Source organism: Ostrea edulis, chromosome 3 (genome assembly GCF_947568905.1).
Source record: "Ostrea edulis chromosome 3, xbOstEdul1.1, whole genome shotgun sequence".
In the NCBI taxonomy this organism is placed as follows: domain Eukaryota; kingdom Metazoa; phylum Mollusca; class Bivalvia; order Ostreida; family Ostreidae; genus Ostrea; species Ostrea edulis.
In genome coordinates, this window is record NC_079166.1 from 29,564,684 (window position 1) to 29,591,352 (window position 26,669).

Consider the following 26,669-nt stretch of genomic DNA (forward strand, 5'->3'; position numbering starts at 1 on the left):
AACTGTGCAAACTTTATTTCATAATGTATGTAATGTACAACAAAGATTGTAATAAACTCTTAAATAAGCATAACTGTGTGGAGAATATAAAGCACGGAGAAATCCAGTAAATGAGTGATGCTGGAATACAAATAAGCAAGCATTACGTACAGGTTAATATCCGAGCACCTCTCCATTCCTTAAAGATAATGGAGCCGAGGCACCGTAGTGGCCAAGGTCCATTCCTTTTAAGGAATGAAGAGGACTGACTTTATTAAAATCCACCCCTAGTTTAAATCTAACAATAATTGTAACTCATATTAGGAAATTCTTTCAATGAATTATAAAAAATACTTTTATATATAATTAAGAATATTGGTATAGAGTTTTGTCATATGAAACATCTATTGTTTAATTTTCCCAAGGTTGTCGTCATTCTTAGAGGCTTCGTGGATTGAGTTTCTGCCTTTCACGTGAAAGGTCTGAGTTCAACTCCCATGTGTCTTTAGGTTTTAATTTGAAAAACAGTGGCAGATGTCAGGGGGGTTAGGGGCAACTTGTTAATAAAAATAATATTGAACTCAACAGAACATCACTAAGTACACTGTAGTTGTCTGAAACTCTCCATTCCTGAAAAATAATGGAGCGCTAAAATTACAATAGAGTGACGTCACAGGAGAAAGCAAATGCATGCTAGTTTCGGTTGTAATAAAGGAATCCTTAGACAGCTGAACTTCCACATGTATCTGCAAAATATTCTGTGATATGTTACATGAAATGTGAAATGTGAATCCATGCTCTTTCATAAAAGAGTATGGACCAATCAAAACAATCCTTCAAAATTAAGATGAAATACATGTGTACATCCACTTCTACGGAATAATTTGAGGTTTTTCACATTTATCTTTTTCTCATGATTATGAATGCCCTCTCACGAGTACATCACCATGCTCGCAGGAACTAGCGTATAATAGATGCTAGGGATGAAGGAAGCTTCAGTGAAAATTTGGAGTCCACCATCATTTGTCCTTGACGGAAGACAATGTCTTTCGAGAGCTGGTGTACAATGCATGGCACGATGGTGTACTCCTTTGAACCAAAGAAGGTCTTAGCAGACATCTTTGCTGTGACGTCTCTTAAAACTTCCAGGAAATTGGTCTTATTGTTTCTTAATTTCCCATGTCCATAATATCGTTCTACTGACTCATATAAAATCTTTAACATGTAGCTGCCATGATCTTTACTTCTGATGGCGTAAAGGCCTACAAGGCAAAACGAAATGGCATATATTTTTTTGTACTAAAATTATAGATTTGCAATCTCATGCAAGGTGAAGATAACGAACAGTTTAAAATGCAAGTTTAACATGCAAGTTTAAAATAAACCCAAACTAATACAACCAAAGATCACCTTGTGGAGAAGCAAACATGATCAGCATGTCATTATGACAGGGCACAACTGTAATGTTGAGCGCCGCTCTTTGATCCAGTCGTACACCACGGGGAGGATCTAATTCATCTCCTGATCCACGACTCTCTGTTGGCAGGTGCAATCCAACTCCTTCCATACGACCCGACTCATTCGCTGTTTTTTTACTCTCTTGTAACGGAATCTAAATGAAAGTCAATTTTGTTTCACTTTAAGAAATATCAAAACAAGACTTATTTTCCTATGATTTTAAAAAAAAATCAAGAGGATAATTATTTTCTACTTTTTGTTCATCCTCTCCTTCTGTGGCCTGATACTTTGATTCTTTGATCTGATTGGCCTGATAATTTGATTCTTTGATCTGATTGGTTCCGGTCGCTGTATAAACCCGGCCTAGCTGCCATGTCTGATTTTGTAATCGTTTTAGATTTGTGATTATTTCTGTCTGCCTCTGATCCAGAACTTCTAGAGTGTCTCCTGTATCTTGACCCTGTTCAAAGTCAATATTCAGACAATCACTGAGCATACTGTCAATGAAATATAGCAATTTAGATAAGATTATAAAAATGTACACGTCAATCCTGCCAGTCATCTACACATCAACTCTACCAGTCATCTACACATCAATCCTACCAGTCATCTACACAACTCTACCAGTCATCTACACAACAATCCTGCCAGTCATCTACACATCAACTCTACCAGTCATCTACACAACAACCCTACCAGTCATCTACACATCAACCCTACCAGTCATCTACACAACAATCCTACCAGTCATCTACACAACAACCCTACCAGTCATCTACACATCAACCCTACTAGTCATCTACCAGTTATCTACACATCAACCCTACCAATCATCTACACAACAACCCTACCAGCTATCTACACATCAACCCTACCAGTCATCTACACATCAACTCTACAAGTCATCTACAAATCAACTCTACCAGACATCTACACAACAACCCTACCAGTCATCTACACAACAACCCTACCAGTCATCTACACATCAACCATACTAGTCATCTACCAGTCATCTACACATCAACCCTACCAGTCATCTACAAAACAACCCTACCAGTCATCTACACATCAACCCTACTAGTCATCTACACATCAACCCTACCAATCATCTACACATCAACCCTATCCGTAATCTACACAACAATCCTACCAGTCATCTACACATCAACTCTACCAGTCATCTACACAACAACCCTACCAGTCATCTACACATCAACTCTACAAGTCATCTACAAATCAACTCTACCAGTCATCTACACAACAATCCTACAAGTCATCTACACAACAACCCTACCAGTCATCTACATAACAACCCTACCAGTCATCTACACATCAACCTTACTAGTCATCTACCAGTCATCTACACATCAACCCTACCAATCATCTACACAACAACCCTACCAGTCATCCACACATCAACCCTACTAGTCATCTACCAGTCATCTACACAACAATCCTACCAGTCATCTACACATCAACTCTACCAGTCATCTACACAACAACTCTGTCATCTACACATCAACTCTACCAGTCATCTACACAACAACCTTACCAGTCATCTACACATCAACCCTACCAGTCATCTACATAACAACCCTACCAGTCATCTACACATCAACCCTACCAATCATCTACACAACAAATCTACCAGCTATCTACAAATCAACTCTACCAGTCATCTACACAACAATCCTACCAGTCATCTACACATCAACCCTACCAGTCATTTACACAACAATCCTACCAGTCATCTACACATCAACTCTACCAGTCATCTACCCAACAACCCTACCAGTCATCTACACATCAACTCTACCAATCATCTACACATCAACCCTACTAGTCATCTACCAGTCATCTACACATCAACCCTACCAATCATCTACACAACAATCCTACCAGCTATCTACACATCAACTGTACCAGTCATCTACACATCAACTCTACAAGTCATCTACAAATCAACTCTACCAGTCATCTACACAACAATCCTACCAGTCATCTACATAACAACCCTACCAGTCATATACACATCAACCCTACTAGTCATCTACACATCAACCCTACCAATCATCAACACAACAACCCTACCAGCTATCTACAAATCAACTCTACCAGTCATCTACACAACAATCCTACCAGTCATCTACACATCAACTCTACCAGTCATCTACCCAACAACCCTACCAGTCATCTACACATCAACTCTACCAGCCATCTACACATCAACCCTACTAGTCATCTACCAGTCATCTACACATCAACCCTACCAATCATCTACACAACAACCCTACCAGCTATCTACACATCAACCCTACCAGTCATCTACACATCAACTCTACAAGTCATCTACACTGTAACACATCAACTATAACAGTCATCTACATATCAATCCTACCAGTCATCTATACTGTACCACAACAACTATAACAGTCATCTACCAGTCATCTAGATATCACCCATAACACACTGTCAAATCCCTCATTCATGCACATAGAAAAAGTAATGCCTCTGTTATTGATCTAACAACATAACAAGGATATCATCAATTTGGCTTTCATACCACTACAAATTAGTGTCTTATCTCCTGATTGTCTATACCTATGGATAATCAGAATCCTGACTATGTGTGTGTTGGTTAACTTACCCCCAGGGTTGTAGAAGATGGAGGTTTCTCAATCACCAGGTCAGGGTCATCCTCCACATCAGTGTCTGATACATCTCCCTCACTAACTTCTACACATACAATAAACATACAGAAAACACATTATAATTTAACTCTGTACAGGATTATAGACTAAAACATACAGAAAACACATTATAATTTAACTCTGCATGGTCATATAGATTAAAACATAAAGAAAACACATTATGATTTGACTCTGCATAGTCACATAGAATAAAACATATCCATATGAAAGGGGAAGATAACGAACATTGATCAATCTCATAACAATCATATGCATAACAAATACATCTGTAAGGAATTATTTAGTTAAAACTTGGCAAAGAAAATGTTTGACATTAATACATACCACTTACTGTATCACAAAATTGAGATTAGAGCTTGTTAAAATCTAAGGCTGACATACCAATCAAACTTGTCGACACATGTATATTATTGTTTGTCAAAATCAAAGGCTGACCAATCAAACTTGTCGATACATGCATCTTATTATTTGTCAAAATCTAAGGCTGACCAATCAAACTTGTCGACACATATATTTTATTGTTTGTCAAAATCTAAGACTGATGTGAAAAACCCAAAATGTAAATAATAAAATGTCTGAAATATCATTTGACAAAGTTAATAAAAACATTTTCAGTCATATTTAGTCATATTCACTTCTCTCCTCTTCATGTGAACAGATTGTAATTCTTGGCAACCAGACATGTTAACCAATACACACATGTACAGACACCTAGATACAGTAACAGTGTATCCAGATTCCAACAAGATGATATATCAAGGATTTTTTTTAGGGTCTGTAGGGGGCCAAAATAAGGCCCCATTCCCAATGCTAAAGAGCAGGTATTTTCCCCAATTTTTGCTTTGAAATTCCCAAACAACGAAAACAAATCAAGCAGAGTAGCCTAATTGTTCATAAATCTTCTTCACAGGCCCACAGATTACAATTTTTTTTTGTTTCTAAATTGTTAAGTAAACCTAATTTTTGGCCTTTGCTTATTTAATTTAAATGACGTAAACTTTGACCAAATTGAAAGTCAGGAGTCCAATTATACCTTAATGCACTCTGGATTGGTTTTCTCCCTACTTCTTTGTATGAAACATTTGTATGAAACAAATGTCGCTATTTTTTCCAACTGGAAAGGCCCATGCCCTTGAAATCAAGACCTTGAAAATAACCTGCATATAAACTATCTTACACACCTACATGATCTCAGTCATTCCACCGAGATGAAACATACACTATCTTACACACCTACATGATCTCAGTCATTCCACCGAGATGAAACATACACTATCTTACACACCTACATGATCTCAGCCATTCCACCGAGATGAAACATACACTATCTTACACACCTACATGATCTCAGTCATTCCACCGAGATGAAACACACACTATCTTACACACCTACATGATCTCAGCCATTCCACCGAGATGAAACACACACTATCTTACACACCTACATGATCTCAGTCATTCCACCGAGATGAAACACACACTATCTAACACACCTACAAATTCACACAGTCATTCCACCGAGATGAAACGTACACTATCTTACACGTACACCTACAAGTTTCCACTGTCACTTTTTTACCTTCATTTGAAACTTCCACAGACTCCCGATAATCAGTCTTGTCACGATAAGCTGTACCTTTTTCTAATTCTCTCCCACCATGATGTGGGTGTGTTCTGGAACCATGATCAAATCCAATGCCAGCATCCAAATGATCCTTAGAGGCTTTACTCTCGGGAATTCTACAGGCCTGAAATAGACACAGCGTTTCCTGAACTACACAACAGCAGAACTCACATTGTAAATGTACAAGCCTAAAATAGACACAGCAGTTCCTAAGTTACACAACAACAGAACTCGCATCGTAATGTACAAGCCTAGCTAAATCAGACACAGTGGTTGCTGAACTACACAACAACAGAACTCACATCGTAAATGTACAAGCCTAAAATAGACACAGTGGTTACTGAACTACACAACAGAACTCACATCGTAAATGTACAAGCCTAAAATAGACACAGTGGTTACTGAACTACACAACAGCAGAACTCACAGTGTAAATGTACAAGCCTAAAATAGATGTGGTAGTTGTACTTAGTTTAGTTTTATATTTTTAGATTGTCATTCACATTTATTCACTTCAATACATATTGCGCTGCGCTACTTACTAACTTTGTGTTGTGTGTTAAAGAAACCTAAACACCCCTTTTAAATATAATGGTTTAATCCGTAAGGGTCCAGTTAGAACATAACTTGGATTAGTTCATGTATCTCTTAGGTGTCATACTTGTTCTGTCATCTGATTGGTCTTAGTATTTTGTTCTAGCCAATAGGAATTCCTGACGGGAATACAGGACTTTCGAGATACGAATCCACTCTGACTTTTATCGTGCGTTGAACGTAATTTGTAGGGCATGTCACTTCCAGATTACAATAACAACTAAGTAAACAAGCATGGAATACTTCATTTACTATCAAATTCCTGCATTTTTAAAAATGTTATCTTCGAAAGTAAGGAATCACTACAACCATTTTATAGGAAAATGCATTTGATTAAATTATGTGAGTTGGCGAGGGAAATAAAAAAGGGAATATCTTGAGGATGTCGGTAAAACTTCACGCCTTGCATCCAATGATACGCATCTAAATACGCCTTTTCCCTTTCATCTAACTTACTCCTAGATATTAAGCACAAATATATTATAGCTCTTTACGGGCTGACTGCTAGCGAAAAACAATTTGTATCAATGTCAACTTTGCCCTACAATTGGTTATTATCACGTGACCGTGGTGTATAAAAGTCAAATATAATCGGTCGTTTCGGCACATCCCGAAAGTTCCGTATTCCTGAGTTCTTTTTATGAAATAGTTCAGGAAATATAGTTCTGAAAGAGATTCCAAAGGGTGTTGCCATTATTGAGTTCTAAAAAGTATAAAGTATATATTTAATTTATAGAGGATTTCCTAACACCAACAACTGTAAGTAGCTGATAGTTTTACTATATGATTAAATGCAAGTAATGAATGTAAATAAGTAATTAAACTTTTCTTTATTCATAAAACTTGTGTGCAAGTCATGAGTGAAAGATTTACTGAAAGTAGAATTGTGGAAAAACATAATTTCTATTCTTTAAGTAAATAATGAGTTTTATGTAATTTAAATGTGCAGAGTTATATATGTGTACAGAATTTAGTATTTTAGTAAATTATTCAATAGGTCATCATAAGAGAGTTTTAAGCAGCTTCACCTTGATTTCGGAAACTGTAGTCCAGTTCCATAAACTGGTATGTACATGTACATATGCAATTCACTGCAGTACATTATATTCATTTTTTTAATATCAATTACTTATAATTGATAGTTCAGAGAGTTATTTCCTTTGACGATAAAATGATGACCAATATATATATTTGTATCGTTGTATATATCATATGTTCGATAGTGTCTTTTGTATTTGTCCTTGTATGTTTTTATTGTTGTTATAGGGTTGTTTTCATTGTTTCCCACTATTAAACGAATCTACGACCTTAACCATCTTGTGGATTATCTTTACACCCAAGACCGGTTACATAAACACAACAGTTTTTAAGTTACACAACAGCCAATCTAATTAAAATTAGATCCTATGATTCGCTAGTAGCAATAGTAGATGAGAGGATCATAGGATCTAATTGTAATTAGTTTGCACAACAGCAGAACTCACATTGTAAATATACAGGCCTGAAATAGACACAGCGGCTCCTAAGTTACATATGCACACATTAGAAGTCAGTGTAAAATATGCTTGTCCAATATATTCACTTTTAGTCAGAAAATGAGTAGATTGTTTTGTGTCTGTCACTCTGATGTACGTGTAAAACACCTTTACAATATTCAAAAGAGAGGGGCATCAAACTTCACTGTAAACAATATACATGTTATTGATGTAAGCATTCTATTTTCCCCTCACAAAAGTAATACCTTTGTAGTACTGATCAATATATCCCCAATATCCTTCTAATTTGGTCAGAAATATTTTAGTGAAACATTACATCTTTGGGAGATCTGACCAAATGATCTATTGAATGAAAGAAAAGTGAAGTTTGAAAAACAAGGTTAAGTTACATGTACTAATGGCCTAGCTTGGTCATGCTTGCAGCACAGAATTTTTTTCATGAAATGTATATCAATTATATTACCTACATGTATAAAGCACATCATTCAATTATATCTGTGAAATTTATATAAGTTTATCTGTAAAAAGTGAATGCCTATCAATACATTACTTCTGAAATGCAAATCAAATGAAAATCTGTGAAATGCATATCCATTTCCAGTGAAATTCATATACAACAATCATATTAGCTGTGAAATGTACCAGATGGATTAATTATATTACAGTACAACACGGTTACAGCAAACACGTTTATAAAGAATTTACATGCACTTACAGCAAAGTAATTTTCATGTTCTGTAATTCAAAAACAAAATGAACTCACTACATATAACAAATTATGTTTACATCGAATCAAAATTGTGGTTTATCGTACTAATGAAATGTATCAGTTATGACTATACCTGAAGGAAGAACAGTTTGGGTTTCCCTTTCATTATTTTACACTTTTTTGGACTGAAATAATCCAGAATCTGACTCGTGTCTATAAACTCGTCATCAAACATCTGTATGACATGGTGGTGCACCAGAGAGCCCCCCTTTCTCTCCTCCCTCTCCAATCCATGTGAGCTGATAGCAAATGCGAAGCAGTCATAATTCTTCAAAGTGTCAGATTTTGAATCTACATAGAAATTTAAAGAAATGTGTGATTTTCCTACTCCAAGATTCAGAGTACTTGCAAAGTTAAGCATGCCCTCTATAAAGCAAAGAAAAAAAAACCTCTGCTCAGTTGATGTTTCAAATAGCTTTTTAAAAAATGTTTGAAATCTTTCTGTTGAAATAAATATTAATATCCAAAATAGATCATTTTTAAAAACTCTTGTGTATTGACTCTCAGCTTTGATATATCCCATGAAAATCACAAATATATAACCATCATAGTGATTGATTGTATATAGTTTAATATCAGGGTTCGAAATTACCTCATGTCCGTAAGTCCGAGACTAGTAAAAAACGTGTCAGACTAGTAAACTCTCTATAGCACTAGTCCGTACGGACTAGTGAAAATCCGGAAATCAATCTTGGATTGGTTAAGATTTTAGCAAGATTTGTCCGAGTCTCTTAGATGGTTGAACTTATGGTCGATTACTTGCATGGTTAAGTGTTTGTGTGACTATGACATCCTTCCAAACACATGGAGTGCGTTCGAGACCGCCGTTCTTCGAACGAGCACAAATTCCTGCCAATTCCAAACTCACGAGAACGGGTTCGAGGTGCAAGAGCTGCAAGTAGTGTGATCTAAGAACAAGGAATTTGGTGGGCACATGTTCTCGTCATTCGCGACTCTAACACAGGAGTTCGTAACACTATAGCTCATGGCTTATTCAATCGAGTGAATTTTACTGACTTTATTGATAAAATTTCTAACTCTTGTGACTCTAAGAACTGAGCACGAAAACAACGGAAACGTCGATCTCAAACGCACTTATGGACGTTTATAAAAGGATTAACTTGGAGTTTACTGTATGCTTCTGAAGAATTCTTGAATGCAAAATAAAGTATGGTGGTCTTTTTCTTCTGTAGGTGTCAGAAACTGAATTGCAACTGTGATGTGTTTGGTTTGATTAAATACTATTGAATAAAATGAAGATCATTTAATATGATATACTGGACGGACTACTGAAATGCTTTGCGGACTAGTGAACATCAATAGTGACTAGTCCGTACGGACTAGTGCTTGAAAAAGTTAATTTCGAACCCTGAATATCCCTCTCGAGATGATATTTCACTTATATGGAGCGGCCACCATTGCCGGTGAAGGGCTGCAAAATTTAGGCCTATGCTTGGCGCTTACAGCCATTGAACAGAGAGGGATCTTTATCATGCCACACCTTCTGTGAAATGGGGCCTTGGTTTTTGTGGTCTCATCCAAACCGCCCCATTTAGTCACCTCTTACGACAAGTAAGGGGTACTGAGGACATATTCTAACCCGGACCCCCATGGGACACCATTATAGTGAAAATAACAGAGTTGTCAATCCACAAACCACTGGAATTTACAAGAGAATATATCCAATACTGTCATAACTGAGAGAAGGCATTGCTGTCAATAAAAATATTTTACATTCAAACTGTACATGTACTTTAATTACTTACAGTGATTCAAAAGTGAAAGAAACTCTGGTGTAGTGACATTTTCTTCATAAAATACTTTAAATCCTAGTCGCTTGAATGTCTTCTTCATGTACTTGAGGTCTTGCTCTGCGCCATTCCTCTTGTGAGGGCCTTTGGTGAAGTTTGCTATAACAAGTGCTAGTCCCTGATATCTTCTCTTGTCTTCAAACTTGTACGTGTATTCTTCTGAGTCAACCTCCATAATTTCTGGAAATTCTGAAATCAAGAAACAACATGAAAAATCAATCATTCTCAACCAGTTCTTCAACACAATTGGTTTATTGTCCCAGTCATTGTCCAAACTAATATCCAGTTCGTTTACTTCAGAACCGAAATTCATCACATAAGTTTGATCACCATCAAACGTACATCAAGACATTTTTCATCAATTCAAATTGACAGTATTTTGTTAAGTTGAAACTAGAACTGTCCTAATGGGACTAATACCATTAATTTGTTATATATCTCATCTTAATTCTGCATATAGCCACAAATTTTAACTTTTAAGATGACACATTTTACACGAAGAATGCTTGAAATGTGAAAGACATAATAAACTTAGATCGATATCCATTTCTTCTGAAAATTTCGTAAACAATAACATACCGCAATCTTTGTTTACAAACAAATAATGAACTCTCTAAAATGAGCTTCTGTGATAATGTACAATCTTAATTTTTATGTGAAACCTTTTAAACATGTTAAACAGTAGATTTGGATCATTAAATTAGTGAAAAATAAAATTTTTGGGGAAATCGTGAATCAGTCCCTTTAAGAAATTAGCCAAAGGAACTGCTTTAAACTTTTTTGATGACTGTGAAATGAATCTCTATTTTTTCAAAGATCCAAAATAAAACATATTAGATGAAGCCAGATAGAGGCTGTAATATATTCCTTTAAACTCATTGAAATTTCCTTTATTAAAAATCAAGTCTTTAATTTTATACAATGTGGGCCTATAATGGTGATGGAAATTCAACATTAACACTTTTGGGGGTGAGGCAAATTACATATATATATGAAACTTTTTAGTATCAATTCTAAAAATTCCCACTTATTTTTCATATTCTTTTGGATGAGACCACAAAAACCGAGACCCCATGTTACAGCAGGCCTGTGTGGCATGATAGAAATCCCTCCCTGCTCATTTTAAGGTCGCAAGCACAGAGCATATGCTTAAATTTTGCAGCCCTTCTCCAGCAATGGTGTTGTCTCCATATCAATGAAAATCAATCAATCAATTAAAACATCTACTATCAGTGTGTAATTAATGTGGTATCACCATTTTAAAGAAATGAATTTGTCTTCAACAAGGCTGTATTAAATTTCCTTAACTTAACCTTAAACAGAAGAGAAAGGTTTCTACATACTTATAATATATCTACCAGTAGCAGTGTCTGGCAAAATTTTCACTTTATTTAGGAGAAATATATTACCAAGTGCATTGTTTTGAAGACACATTACCAAATGACACTGTCATATCAGAAGCACATTTGGAGAGATGTTGCCAAATGCCGCTGTCTTTACTAGAAGCACTGTCTGAGAGAAATGTTGCCAAATGCTACTGTCTTTACCAAAATCACTGTCTGAGAGAAATGTTGCCAAATACCGCTGTCTTTACTAGAAAAACTGTCTGAGAGAAATGTTGCCAAATACCGCTGTCTTTACCAAAAGCACTGTCTGAGAGAAATGTTGCCAAATGCCGCTGTCTTTACCAAAAGCACTGTCTGAGAGAAATGTTGCCAAATGCCGCTGTCTTCACTAGAAGCAATACTGTACATGTAGGAGACAAATATTGTCAGCTTCCGTTACATTGTAAGTATTGTTTGGTGAAATGGTCAATGCTGTCTTCATCAGAAGCACTGTATGTGAGAAGTATCACTAAATGCATCGGAGTTTGCTAGAACCAGTGTTGAGGAGAATATTGCTATATGCCAGTATTTTGACCAAAGCAAAATGGAGAGTGGAGGTTAAGAGAGAAGGGGGAATGGTGGAAGGGAAAGAGAGGGGGTGATGGAGAGAGAGGGGGTGATGAAGAGAGGGTGGTGATGGTGAGAGGGGGTGATGGAGAGAGAGGGGGGTGATGGAGAGAGAGAGTGGTGATGGAAAAATAGGGGAGTGGAGAGAGAGGGGAGATGGTGAGAGAGGTGATGGAGAGAGGGGGTGATGGTGAGAGAGAGAGGGGGGGGTTATGAAAGAGATGGGGTGATGGTGAGAGTGATGGAGAGACAGGGTGATGGTGAGAGAGAGAGGGAGGTGATGGAGAGAGAGAGGGTGATGGTGAGAGAGAGGGGGGTTATGAAAGAGATGGGGTGATGGTGAGAGAGAGGAGAGTGATGGAGAGACAGGGTGATGGTGAGAGAGAGAGGGAGGTGATGAAGAGAGAGGGGGTGATGGTAAGAGAGAGGGGGGGTTATGAAAGAGATGGGGTGATGGTGAGAGAGAGGAGAGTGATGGAGAGACAGGGTGATGGTGATAGAGAGAGGGAGGTGATGGAGAGAGAGGGGTGATAGTGTGAGAGAGAGAGAGGGTGATGGAGAGAGAGAAGGGCTAGGGGTGATGGAGAGAGAGGGGTGATGGAGAGAGAGAAGGGCTAGGGGTGATGGTGAGAGAGAAGGGCTAGGGGTGATGGTGAGAGAGGGGGTGATGGAGAGAGAAGGGCTAGGGGGTGATGGAAAGAGAGAAGGGCTAGGGGGTGATGGAGAGAGAGAAGGGCTAGGGGGTGATGGAGAGAGAGAGAAGGGCTAGGGGGTGTTGGAGAGAGAGAGGGGGTAATGGAGAGCGAGAAGAGCTAGGGAGTGATGGAGAGAGAGAGGGGTGATGGAGAGAGCAAAGGGCTAGGGGTGATGTAATCTCAGCGAGATTCGCCGAGGCTGGATATTTGGACTGATGCCTCTTCGGAAGAGGCGTCAGTCCAAATATCCAGCCTCGACGAATCTCGCTGAGATTAGGGGTGATGGTGAGAGAGATGGGGGTGATGGAGAGAAAGAAGGGCTGGGGTGATGGAGATAGAGAGAGGAGGGCTAGGGGGAGATGGAGAGGGGTGATGGAAAGAGTGAAGGGCTAGGGGGTGATGGAGAGAGAGGGGGTGATGCTGATGGAGAGATGGGGGTGATGGAGAGAAAGATGGGGTGATGGAGAGAGATGGGGTGATGGAAAGAGAGGGGGACTATGGGGAAGGGAGAATTTGAGGAGAAAAGTGAAAGGAAAGAACGAGAGAGGAGGGAGGAGAGAAAAGGAGCGAAAGGACACACCCACTAATGCTATCACCCGCAACACCCACTGCACTATAACTAACCACTAATATTGTGACTAGATCTATGCATTTTACCAGATATATTGCTGTGAAACAAAAATAAAGAACATTTACCTTTTATTGAGGACCAGAAGCTACAGTCTACACAAAAACCCGAAGCAAAAAAAGTGGGAAATTCCCACTGTGTAACTTTCTTTAACTTTCACTTCCACGTTACTCTTTATTTTTATGACTAAGAATTCCGGTTGCGAATATACAATAGAACAGTCTGTCTTGAGACTGTTAACCGGAAATAAAATCCTTTCGGTACTCCTCCATCAATTTCATTGAGAGAAGTGACATGACATGAGTTGATTTTAAAGTTAGAGATGAGGAAAAGACCCGATTTGCGACCCCTTTCCCGGTTTATGAAAAACATGTAAGATCACAGACAATTCAATTAATTCATAGATATGGGTGCATTTTACTTTTGAATGTGCAAATTGCGAGTACATGGTTGCAGTTCGAATTGCCTCTTTTATGAGTCTTCTACATTTAGCTTTGTTCTCTATTTCTGTGTGCATATTTTAATCGAGTAATTCTAGTGATTGATTGCACCTCAGGATTTGCTTTCGGTTTGTAAAAGTAACAAAGAAAAATTCATCAATCATTTATTCTATCACAAGACCTGGCCTGGCCTTGTCACCTTCATTTTTACGTAACTCGTACACAATTTGTTGCAAAGGTGTGGTATATATACGGGACAGAGTCCCACTGAATTCCAACCCAGGTTTGTACTGGCTCTCAGTTTTCAGTTTAATTCCAAATTGACAAGAAAGAAACACGGTTTATAATTTATTAAATGAAAATATGCATATAGAAGTTTATAATAGATTATTAGATATATTTCCTAACCCCCCATAACTGAACATAATTCCTAGTGTATTTAACAGAAATGAATGAAGAAAAAGTAATACCTTGAAATGGCTAAGAAGGGAAAGCTCGGTCCACAGACGAACAAAGAAAAGGCCCTGAGTTTTAGTAAACGGCCGAATTTATAGGGCTCAGAACAATAGAATTTAAATTACAATAGAAGATACTTGCGATAAAATAAGAATGACTTGGGTAAGCATAAAACAACCCGGAAAAATGTTCAGTTTACTACAGAGGTATGTTCAATCATTGCTAATGAGCTGAGACAATTCACAAACATAAGTGACTATTCTTTGTGACCTATCTTTAAATCAACAAACAAATAACAAATATCGACAGTCTATATTCATATACTAGATAGACCACTGATATTTTTTTTCTAGACTTTATCTTACAAGCCTTGAGCAAACTTTTGTGATAGCACAATTTTTAGTATGTGATATTCCACCTTAAAGATTGACATGTAATCCAGTGTATCCTCACCGTTACAGTCCACTATGGGAGAGGCCAGCCCCTAAGTACCCAATCTACCGTCCAGGAAACCCACAAACTCGTCTGTTTCTACCACAGTTTTGGATGAAAATCTTGAGAGATGAAAGGAATAGAGCACTTCCCAATTCTGTTCACTTTGAAGTTCATAGAGAGTAAGGCAACATAATGAACTATTAAAGCAATTTTGCATGTGTCATTAATAAAACAACAAAATGGTATAAAGCATATTTGTACAAATCTTAAAGTCCCATCCTGCTGGAACATTTTTTGGTGCAGTGATTTTTGGACATTTTTCTAAAGGGTCCTGCATTGTGGCTTCCGAATTGGGGAAAATTGTCAACATTTTGGTCAAATTGGGGAAAACCCAGACATTGTAAATAAGCTGAAAATATCATATCAAACAAGTGATCAAACACAAATTGATGTCATTCTTCTTTTATTTTACATATATTCAACTTTCTTTTCTTTAAGCTCTTAAAGTTTTCAATTATTTTATCTAAATCATCTAGAATTGATGCATCTTTGTCACATCGTACATAAACTATTCACATCGAACTTATTTTTTAACAAATACGTTTTTCACCAGTTTTTATTATTGGGAGTGCAAGTTAAATTAGGGGAAAATTGATTCATTTTTGGGAGGGGAAAGGGCCAATATTCGGACCTAAAATCTGTCTTTAAAAAATGACTGTGGTGATTGTAACCACTGCTGTCACTGTTCTGAAGTAGAATGTAAACATTGAATGCAGATAGTTTCATGTCTGCATATTACATCTTTTTGTGTATCTGCCTAAAATATGATACATGTACTGAACCTTAAAATCATACATCAAAGTATCGGAAAATATGGTACCATATAGCTGGTTTTTGGGGGTGGGATATAAAAAGCAGATATTGGGTCTGCATGGTATGCCATTGACTTTGGTGAAGTTCTTATTTATTCATACAAAGTATATATGTAACAGTAATAAGTCTCTTTTCTGATGCACTTGAATCTAGTAATTTTCGCAAATCTTTGAAAAATCTTTAATTGTCAGATGGGCCAAAATTATACCCCCCCCCCCCCCCCCCCCCCCCCCCCAGCTGCACTAATTTAGCCCTTTCTATTTGTTTTTTCTTCTTCCTGGAAATGTCAGAATAAAAACAAAATCTGTTAGGGCTACATCATTGCAGCTAGGAAAAATTTAATTTGTTTATTTAATCCAATCAATGTATGCTTACAAGTGTAATAAAAAAAAAAACGTGTTGCATAAAACTTGCATGGAAATTAATAAAGTCCTTCTGTTCATAATACATGGATCAAATACATCAGTTCAATGATTTTCAATGAATTACAGCAGATTGGAAAGGCTTTCGTAACAATGATTCACAATCCACAAGATGAGAGTTTAAAAAGCGCAAATAATTATTCCATCACAGATTGAATATCATACCTATGAGAACTGGGAATAAGTTTGCTTATGATTGCAAGTCAAGAGTTTCTTGTACAGAAAACAATTTTTGTACATAATGGATCAACATGCATTCTTTTCTCTTGCAGAATGGGTCAACATGATATCAGACAGTACTTAGAGAAGATTTATAAAGTAAAAGTGCTGAAAATAAGGACCTACACCATAGAGGGTAGGGGAACAAAAAGTTATCAGCAAAGCACAATTATGTAGATTTCATTTTCTAAGGGTGAATTCGATTAAGCGACCTGAGTTACACAGATAACTAGAGTTGTAAATAGAATGTTGAATTATTGACACTAGTGTTGAACTCATGTTACTCGAGTATACTCCCCATTTTACCAGGAGTAACAAGTGTTCCAATATGGCGGCGTGTTAGGAAGAAACGTAGTGTGAAGATTAGTTTATCGTTGCCCCTAATGATAGTGCAGTCTTGTCCTAAATTGTCGTGGATTTGGGATGCCGGGCGACGATTTGGAATACCAGTCAATGATTTGGGATGCCGGGCGAAGATTTGGGATGCCGGGCGATGATTTAGGATGCCGGGCGACGATTTAGGGTGTAACAAGCGTAGCAATTCTTATTTGTTTTCCTTTTCACCATGCAGATATCTGTTTTACAAAGTGAAACATCTCGTTTCATAAGAAAATCATAAAATGGAAGTAGAATGCTTAAGGTTTTTGATGTGATCATCTCTTTCCTCGTAAAATAGCCCTCATAAATGGATGTCATGATTTATCAGTTAGAATTTCAGGATCAGGCTAAATTGTTTACTTTTTACAAGCTCCTTCGATAACACATGCGGTGTGAAAACTGGCGACTTTTTGGTTGGTTCTGTTGTTGGCATTCAAGTAGACTCTCAACCACTTGAGCTTGTTTAAACAACACATGCATTGGTGGGAAGGGTTCAACTTTAATGAATATTGTATTCGCAGGAAAGGAGGCCAAAGAACGCAGCGTCAACGAAGCATGGCTGAGGTCGACATTTATAACCACAGATTTTGACAGAAAATTTGCTTATGTTACTTTGGTGAGTAATGATTTTTTTTTTACTCAACCTGAGTCATAGATACAAGTGACCTTTTCTTATCAAAGCAAGTCTGTTGTTGTCATAAACCTTTGACACTTTTTATACGTCCGCATAAAAATGCGGGCGTATTATGCTATACCGCTGTCATCCGTTTGTCTGACTGGTTGTCCCATCTGTCCCTTTAACTTTGTCTTCGCAACTACTCCTAAACCCTTTGGGGGATTTTGATGAAACTTGGTGCAACAAAGGATAACTTTAAGTAGCTATGCATATTGCAAGGAGAATGATGTCCAATGGTTTCTAAAGGAGTTGTGGCCCTTGGACGTAATTTTTTTCCATACAAAATACTTTGTCTTCGCAACTCCTCCTAAACCCTTTGGGGGATTTTAATGAATTTTGGTACAAAGAAAGATCACAATGTGGAAGTGTGCATACTGCAAGAATACTGTAAGAGGAATGCTGTCCAATGTTTTTTAAAGGAGTTACGGCTCTTTGACTTGGTTTTTTTTCTATTAAAAATACTTTCTTTGCAACTCCTCCTAAATCCTTCGGGGGATTTTGATGAAACTTGATACACAGAGAGATCACAATGTGGAGGTGTGCATATTGCAAGGAGAATAATGCACCACTATTTTTAGGTCACCTGAGTAAACTCAGGTGACCTATTGCAATCGATTGTCGTGCATCGTCCTTTAACAATTGAACATTTTTAACTTCTTCTTGATAACTACCAGTCCAATTCTTTTCAAATTTGGTATGAAGCATCTTTGGAACAAGGGGGACATAAATTGTAAATTTCAAGTCTCCAGCACCCCTGGGGCTTTTGGGGTGGGGCAAAAACTACCCAAAATTGACCAATTTTCAAAAATCTTCTCAAGAACCGCACACATGTAAGAAAAACTAAATGCATGATGATGGAAAACAGGAAAGCCTCTACCAAAAATATAAATTTCATGATCCCTGGGGTAGGGGTTCTGACCTCAGGGCGGGGCCAAACTTGGTTTATAGTGTTTATGTGTAAAACTCTTAAATAACATCTTCTTTAGTGCTGTTGATACTATATTGAAACTAAAGAGATATTTAGAAAGACCAGGTAGTCCTTTAACAAAATTGTAGATTTGATGATCCCAGGGGTAGGGATTTTGGTATCGGGGTGGGGCCAAAATGGTCAGTTATTAAATGTGTGAACAATAGACATTTTTAACTTCTTCTTGATAACTATCATTCCAATTCTTTTCATATTTGGTATCAAACATCTATGGAACAAGGGGGACATAAATTGTAAATTTCAGGATTCCTTCACCTCTTGGGCCTTCGGGGTGGGGCAAAAACTGCCCAAAATAGACCAATTTTCAAAAATCTCCTTCTGAAGAACCACACACATGTAAGAAAAACTAAATGCATAGTGATGTGGATCAGGAAAGCCTCTACCAAAATTGTAAATTTCATGATCCCTGGGATAGGGGTTCTGACCCCAGGGTGGGGCCAAACTTGTTATATAGTGTTTAAGTGTAAAAAACTTAAATAACATCTTCTTTAGTGCTATTGATACTAAATGGATAGAACAGGTAGTCTTTTACCGAATTTGTAAATTTGATGATCCCCAGAGTAAGGGTTCTGACCCCAGGGTGGGGCCAAACTTAGTATATAGTATTTATGTGTAAGTTTGCTGATACTGTATAAAATCTAAATGCATACTTAGGAATAGCAGAAAAGGATGTACAAAAAATGGTGAATTTCAATCAAAACCCAGGAATTTGACTTTAGGCTGAGTCCAAATTAGTCATATATTTTGATGTTTTAATGTTAATACACCTATTATTTAATGCCTTTCATCAGCGTATGCACTTTTGAAGGCAGTGAAGTTTTAAGAACACATCTTGTTTTATACTGTTGCTGCACATTAGAATTTAGCTTAGATATTCAGAACAGGAATTTTTTTTTAGATTTCATAGCCCATGGAAGTAGTGATACTTTTTCACTAGTATTCAGGTGACCGATAAGGCCTGTGGGCTTCTTGTTGAAGGAGTTAGGGCCCTTGGACTTAGATTTATTCTATGCAAGTACCTTGTCTTCGCAACTCCTCTTAAACCCTTTTGTGGATATTAATGAAACTTAGTACAAAGGAAGATCACAATGTGTAGATGTGCATATTACAAGGGGTTGCTGTCCCACTATTTTTTAAAAGAGTTACAGCCCTTGGACTTGGATTTGTTTAATGCAAAATCATTGTTAATTGCAACTCTGACGAAATCCTTTTGTGGATAATCTTTTCTTGTTCAAATTCCTAGGTCAGTAATGTATGCGGGCGTATATGTATCGATTTAGTGGTGCCCTATTTTTATATACATGAATGAACAACAATCACTGCTCCATAGTGAAGAACACGACTGTAATGTAATGCATGACAAATACTTTTAGGAAGATGTTGTGTTCGAGTTCCCAGACATTACAGAGGGATACAGAAAAATACAGAAGAGAGAGAGGGAGGAAAGTGAGAAGAGCGAACTCACGGAGCCTGCAAAACCTGACACATTGGGTGTGCCCAGCTTCTTTGTACAATAGAACTATCGCCTGTGTGTCTGTATGAACTGGTTGTTTATTTCCATGTTAATATATATACAGTAATATGCAGTTACAGCGAACAGAATTATTCGTCCCCAGCATTTCGCTATAAGCATGTTTTACTGTATATGTATACACTAGGTTTTACTGTATATGTATACACTAGGTTGCCGTGTTCTTGTGTTCTTCAGGAGATGACAAATGTGTGACAACAGAATTCTTAGATGTAAATTTCAATTTGAAATTCACAGATATTATGTCGTATCAGATGGAACTATTTTTGTTTCGAACGTTTTTGAAAGGACATTTTACTATCATGCTTAGAATACTTCCTAGAAGTGATATGAATTAATTAAAGGACAAGACATTCATGTTTTCTGTGATTTATTGACCAGCAATAAAAACATCCGACAAACAGCAAAAGGAAGTTTTAAATAAATAATAAAAATAAAGTCAACAGTTAGCATTTTTTTAACACGATTGTTTTATCAATCTCTTTTTGATATACTGAAAGTATTTGCAAGTATACACATTTACAACAAAGACCATTAAAGGATTCCTACAATACAACATATATTAAGATTCTTTTTTCCTCAGAAATTTACTTAATTATACGTTTTTCAACAAATTATGAAAATAAGCATTGTCAAGTTATTGCTGGTGGAAAAAGATCAAAACTTGTGAAATGTTTGTAGCATAACTGTGACCTAGCTTTGTTCAAAATCTTCTGTCATATTCAAGATTTAACTTTTTAAAAAATAAATGCTAATTCAAGAACAACATCTAGAAGATATATTAAAGCAAGATTTTTTTTTCCATTGTGTCCATATTTAGATGGATAGTATGTTAAAATTCTATCAAGAATAATTCTTCATGAATCGATAGACATGTGGTGTATGTGCCAAACAGCAAGCACAAGATATATATATATATATATATATATATATATATATATATATATTTGAAGGAAATTTTTTTCATGACACAATGTCAATTTTTTGATAAATGTAAGCATGATATAATAATAAAAATAATACTTCTGCAAAGCTACGGGGGAAAAACTGCAAGCACTATTATTAAAACTGTTCCAGCGTACATGTAGCTCTATGTTGCAGAATATTTTAGAAATTTGGATCTGCATGATAAAATTTTAATATTGTTATCTTGGGGTTGATGGTTCCATTCGTTCTTCGTCTTCTTTCTGAAACTCCAACTGCTGCAGACGACGCAATGCGTCACTGACAATGCACAGATCACCACGCAAATCGCTGACGGCATACGCAATGCAGCGCGTGTTGTTTAATACGTCAACAGTTTGTGTGTATGGGTTGTAACGTACTGCGAAGGGTCTCTTGATGGTACACGCAAATTGCCTGTTGGAAGAAATAAAACATTTCTGAAAATACATCAGTGGCGCGGAGAATAATTGTTTACTTCTCCAATAACTGACTGTTGACGTCTTTTCTGATTTCGTTACCTCATTCTCTCTTTTGCCTCCTCAAAAGATTCCGTGAAGAAATAGACGTCTTGGAATGTGGTGATCAGACACTCTTGACGGCACGTGCGCATTGGCTCAAAGGGAATTTTCTCAGCGGTATCCGTCAAAGCGTGCTGTTAAAAAAAACAAGTTGAAAATTTGTTATAAATGTATGACTATACTTTTTGGAAAATTCTAATCCTCGACTAATTGATAATGGAGATGGAAATTATTCAATCTTTATGTTAAAAAATGCATTGTGCTAATCACATCTATGTATGGTAAAGCAAACATTTCTAGATTTAAGGGCTGTTATTTCGTTTACTGTCTGCTCTTGAAACTTCACTTCAAGCCAATAAGAATATTAAGAATTGTTTCATACGCCGAGTTCTCCTATAGATGACAACAAACCGGCGCCATATGCTCGCAAGTGCCCGTCTTGTTTACACAGGCCAAACTCCACAGTGAAGAAATAGCACTGGAATAAAAAAGATTATAAAATTCACATCAAAGATTCGTTTGTCAAATATTGATTAAATTTTTTGTGTAAGAATTGAGAATGGAATATAGAACTCACCGTTGCTAACTTTTGGACTTCCTCATCTGAAGCACCAAGGGACGCCAGTCCCAGTTCCTGAGAGAACTGAGCAAAACTTGGATCCGCCAATAATGGCATGTGTCCCAACAATTCATGACAGCAGTCACTGGAAAATCAAAGACTTAGTTTAATAATAGTGCAGCTTCAAAAAAAATGCGGCTTTAGAACATTCATGTGATTTCAAGACCGTGTGGTATTACCTATGAATACCGATGTCATGTTGAACGAGTTCATTTGATTTACTAGTAAATAGAAATTTACAACTAGTTGTAAAAATTTGGCAGTAGTTTGTTTTTCTACCGAAGAGATATTTACTACCACCCATTTAATTCAAAATACAGTAGCGGACATTATATGGAACTTTTACTGCCTCGCTAGAGAGCTAGCTTTTCTAGTGAGGTGGTACTACAGTCTCTCTCTTGATTACGCAAGCTAAACAAAGGCGAGCGTTGCTAGTGGGTGACCGCTTCTCGTTACACAAAGGTGGTGACTTAACAACTCTGGGGTGTTTGATGGGAGACCTACTTCAGTCTCTGCAGAGCTCTGGGCCTTTGTGTCAATGTCCGGGTGTGGCTTCGTAAGGTCGGGGACGACGGTGGTTGTCGTCAGGATCGGTGGATGCCGTTTTTGAAAAGATGCCAAACATTCACAGAAAATCTATACTAAGCTTTGGGATGAAACCTCTTTGAGCGCGCGGTGGTGGTGGTGGGGGGGGGGGGGGGGGGGGGGGGACTGACAGCATATAGGGAACTTTTACTGCCTCGCTATTGAGCTAGCATATCTAGTGATGTGGTAAAGTCTCTTTATTAATCATGCAATCTAAGCAACGGCGATCGTGTTCAGTGTAGTATGGGTGACCGCAATACTTTACAATATACAACATGACGGAGAGACGATATCGATACAATGATAGACAGCCACGAAAATATTCTCTATTTGGACCACATTTTATACGGGGTCTTCAATTTTCTGTTTAAAAGTGGAACATTGTATGCAAGACCTGCAACACGAGATCTCTTCAAATACTACAAGCCAAGCAGCACTAGCTTCCAACTTTGACCCGGCCGGGAATCGATCCAGCGCCCTATCACTCATAAAACAATCAATTTTAGATACAGGCCATCGCATAATGTAAAGGCTTTGTAAATACTTCTAAAGGTCACATGATGCCCAAGATTTTGGACTTATCAAATGAATATTTGATAAAACAACAACGTAAATACGTCACTAATTCATGTACATGAAAAACGCCAATAAAAAGACTCTTGTGAAGGATTGCAATTGTTTTATCGTAAACATTTGTGAATATAATGCAGAAATGATGACGTTTTCTTGGGGAAATGTGTGGTAAAAATGAATTTCTTGATTATTGTGTAACGTCCCTCTCGAGAATATTTCACTCATATGGAGACGTCATCATTGCCGGTGAAGGGCTGCAAAATTTTGGCCAATGTTTGGCGCTTATGGCCTTCTTGCAAGGAGGGATCTTTATCGTGCCACACCTGCTGTGAAACGGGACGTCGGTTTATGCGGTCTCATCCGAAGGACCGCCCCCATTTAGTCGCCTTCTACGACAAGCAAGGGGTACTGGGGACCTATTCTAAACTGGATCCCCACGGGACTTGATAATGTTTTGAGATATTAAAATATTTTTACAGAATTCTATAATACTTTATGAGAGTATTCTATGTCCTTTACCCTCTGTGTCGGAAATTGTAAAGATGGATGCCTTCGTGATGTGAAAACGATAAATTTGTGTCTCCGATTACTACAGATTTTAATATTCTAAGCACTATAAAACACTCACGGTTCCGGGGTGTAGAAGGGGTCGGAACTATGACGAATATACTGTGTGCAGTGGAACACGCGGAAAGCCAGTCCCGCTAAAAAGTCACGTGACGAAAGGTACCCCGCCACTGGACGAAGTTGGAAACCAGTTCTCTCTGTAACAAAGTGCCGCAAAAAATGTTAGTGTGTTGTGCTAGGAGGTTCTATCAAGACCTCAATGCTTAACCAAGTTGTAACAAATATCAAGAGCCGAGTCTGCACACCAGTGACGTGGTAACAGAGACTATGACCGATGGTGTAATTTGATCAAGATCGCATTTTTCATGTATGTTGCAGGATAACCTCCGAGGTCAAGACATGTTTAGAAATATAAAGCAGAGGCGGTAATTATTCTGCATCATACACGGAAACAATAATTTTATTTCTATTTTACTACGGCTCAGAAATATACAGCCGATCGTTTACCTATACACCTACGAAGTAGGTCACCGTGACGTCATGGCCGGCACTAGACATACATGTTTTCCGCTGACGAAAAAGGTGAGTTGGTAGGATCAGTTATCGACTTTATTATTGTATTAACAAAACACGAAGCGCAAGCAAGATGCACATCAATTTTCTTAATCAGTTATTACGTATGAAGGTACATGTATATCGCAGAATAATGACCGCGGCATTCTTTTGATCTTTAAATTGCAATAACCGTGGCAGAATATTATTTTATAAAAAAAAATTCAAAAGAGTAGTTTTAAAGGACCGTTTTTACTGCTAAATGTATGTACTACATGCACGGCAGACAGAACAGATATTCACTCCAGTTACTGCCTTGTAAATCGCGAGGCCTACATACTCTGATAAATGTAGAACATTTCCAAGAACTTTATTCTACCGCGTGTTTGACAGGAAATCCATGTTCCGTCCCCACGACTTCAACGTAACGCGATATTTCGCTAAATGCAAAGCTCAGTGCATTCTTTGCAGAGTATTATGTAAACTTTATGTCTGTTAACATTACATTTCACTGTGCATGCTATATAGACCGGGCTTGATTTATAATTTTTCTTAATTCCTTAACAAACACATTGACATTTTCCCTTCTGGTATTTTGTGCTGAGATTGGTGGTTGTTATTTTCATATTCTTGTTTTACTTTTTTTCTGCACGGTAATTGTCTCACCTGACCTTAAACATCGTTTACCTTTCAGGAAGTCGGACACGTCCTCCAGTTGTGGAACATTGTCGTCCCTAGGAAAGAGAATGAAAGTCAATTGTTTAAGATATCCCCGATGTCTTGAAGTTTTTATTGAGAATATATATAAACTATATAGGCGCTTACTAGCCTTTCCTGATCAAATTAGTTTCCCCGTCGTCTGTTTAACTTCTATACAACCCTTCGTGGACTACTACTGTTTGTCTGTTTTAATGTTTTCAATGATTAGTTAAATGTTGACAAATACATGACAAGAAATCAAATGGGCTGAAATAAGTAACTTACGTAAAAGCATTTATGTGTAGCAATCTATTTCATACACAATACAATGACCCCGGGGGACACAACGGGACCAATATGATAGGGATTTATAAAAGTTTTATACAGAAAGAAAACAAGAGGTCATACCGCTCGCCTGAGTCACCTTGGCCCATATTTAAAGATTTTCCTTGCATATTCGCTTGTAAAACTTCGATCCCTATTGTGATTCCAACCTACTCCCGAGGGCCATGATTTTTACAAACTTGAATCTGCACCATGTCAGGATACTTTGATGTAAATGTAATCTTTTCTGGTCGAGTGATTCTTGTGAAAAAGATTTGTAAACATTTTCCCTATATATTTGATTGCAAAACTTTGATCCCCTGTTGTGTCCCCACCCTACCCCCGGGAATCGTGATGTTAACATAGATGTGCACTATGTCAGGAAGCTTTAATGTAAATGAACACTTTTCTGGACCAATGGTTTTTGAGAGGAAGATTTTTAAAGAGTGAGGAGGGCATGATCTAAACAAACTTGAATCTACCTTATATCATGATGTCTTCAGGTAGATCTCCATTTTTATGGCCCAGAGGGTCTTGAGAAAAGGACTTCTATTGTCCCTATATATTCGCATGTAAAACGCTGATTCCCTATTGTGGCACCAACATACCCCCAGGGGGCATGATTTTAACAAACTTGAATCTGCACTATGTCAGAAAGCTTTCATGTTAATTTCAGCTTTTCATGTCCAGCGGTTCATAAGAAGATTTTAAAACGACCCCACCATATTTTTGCATTTTTGTGATTATCTCCGCTTTGAAGGGGGCATGGTCCTTCATTTGAACAAACTTGAATCCCCTTCAGCCAAGGATGAGTTGTACTAATTTTGGTTGAAATTGGCCAAGTGGTTCTGGAGAAGAACTCGAACGTATGAAAAGTTTACAGACAGACGGACGGACAACGGGTGATCAGAAAAGCTCACTTGAAGAAATGTAGAAGAACTTCTCCACTGATTTATTCTGTCAGATTTTGTTATGAGTGGTCTCTTAGACTGATTGTCGGTATTGTAAGAATTATCGAGAAAATTAAAGAAAGGTATATTAATTTTCTTCTAGTTAGCAAGTATTATTGCAATATATTTAATTGCATAAAGAAGGTGTTGCACGTCCCATGTTATTTTCCCTAAAGGTGTTGCATGAAAGATCGATGAAATT

The 26,669-nt window shown here is 37.4% G+C and overlaps 3 protein-coding genes across 4 annotated transcripts in view; 1 reads left to right on the plus strand and 2 right to left on the minus strand.

Annotated features, from left to right (window-relative positions):
- LOC125673006 (uncharacterized) lies at positions 1-13,942 on the minus strand. Of its 2 annotated transcripts, none has more exons than XM_048909239.2 (8): positions 13,786-13,942; positions 10,398-10,631; positions 8,705-8,922; positions 5,785-5,896; positions 4,085-4,173; positions 1,691-1,897; positions 1,390-1,591; positions 1-1,241 (listed from the first exon to the last, which is right to left on the minus strand). In XM_048909239.2, exons 2-8 carry the CDS (start codon positions 10,615-10,617, stop codon positions 940-942), a joined length of 1,350 nt encoding a protein of 449 aa, XP_048765196.2. In that variant the 5' UTR covers positions 10,618-10,631; positions 13,786-13,942; the 3' UTR covers positions 1-939. The 2 variants fall into 2 exon arrangements, with proteins under 2 accessions (XP_048765196.2, XP_048765195.2); XM_048909238.2 differs by having other exon boundaries at positions 5,728-5,896.
- On the plus strand, positions 13,941-20,493 carry LOC125673007 (39S ribosomal protein L23, mitochondrial-like). The gene is made up of 5 exons (XM_048909240.2): positions 13,941-14,089; positions 15,075-15,227; positions 16,616-16,698; positions 17,462-17,556; positions 19,978-20,493. Exons 1-5 carry the CDS (start codon positions 14,040-14,042, stop codon positions 20,119-20,121), a joined length of 525 nt encoding a protein of 174 aa, XP_048765197.1. The 5' UTR covers positions 13,941-14,039; the 3' UTR covers positions 20,122-20,493.
- The window catches only part of LOC125673005 (tryptophan 5-hydroxylase 1-like), a 23,922-nt gene continuing 17,741 nt past the window's right edge, over positions 20,489-26,669 (minus strand). Inside the window, exons 8-13 of the mRNA XM_048909236.2 lie at positions 25,182-25,228; positions 24,004-24,139; positions 22,176-22,302; positions 21,981-22,076; positions 21,599-21,732; positions 20,489-21,494 (exon numbers count right to left, since the gene is read on the minus strand). Of these exons, the coding sequence (XP_048765193.1) occupies positions 21,281-21,494; positions 21,599-21,732; positions 21,981-22,076; positions 22,176-22,302; positions 24,004-24,139; positions 25,182-25,228 (754 nt within the window). The 3' untranslated portion in view covers positions 20,489-21,280. The remainder of the gene's footprint in view (positions 21,495-21,598; positions 21,733-21,980; positions 22,077-22,175; positions 22,303-24,003; positions 24,140-25,181; positions 25,229-26,669) is intronic.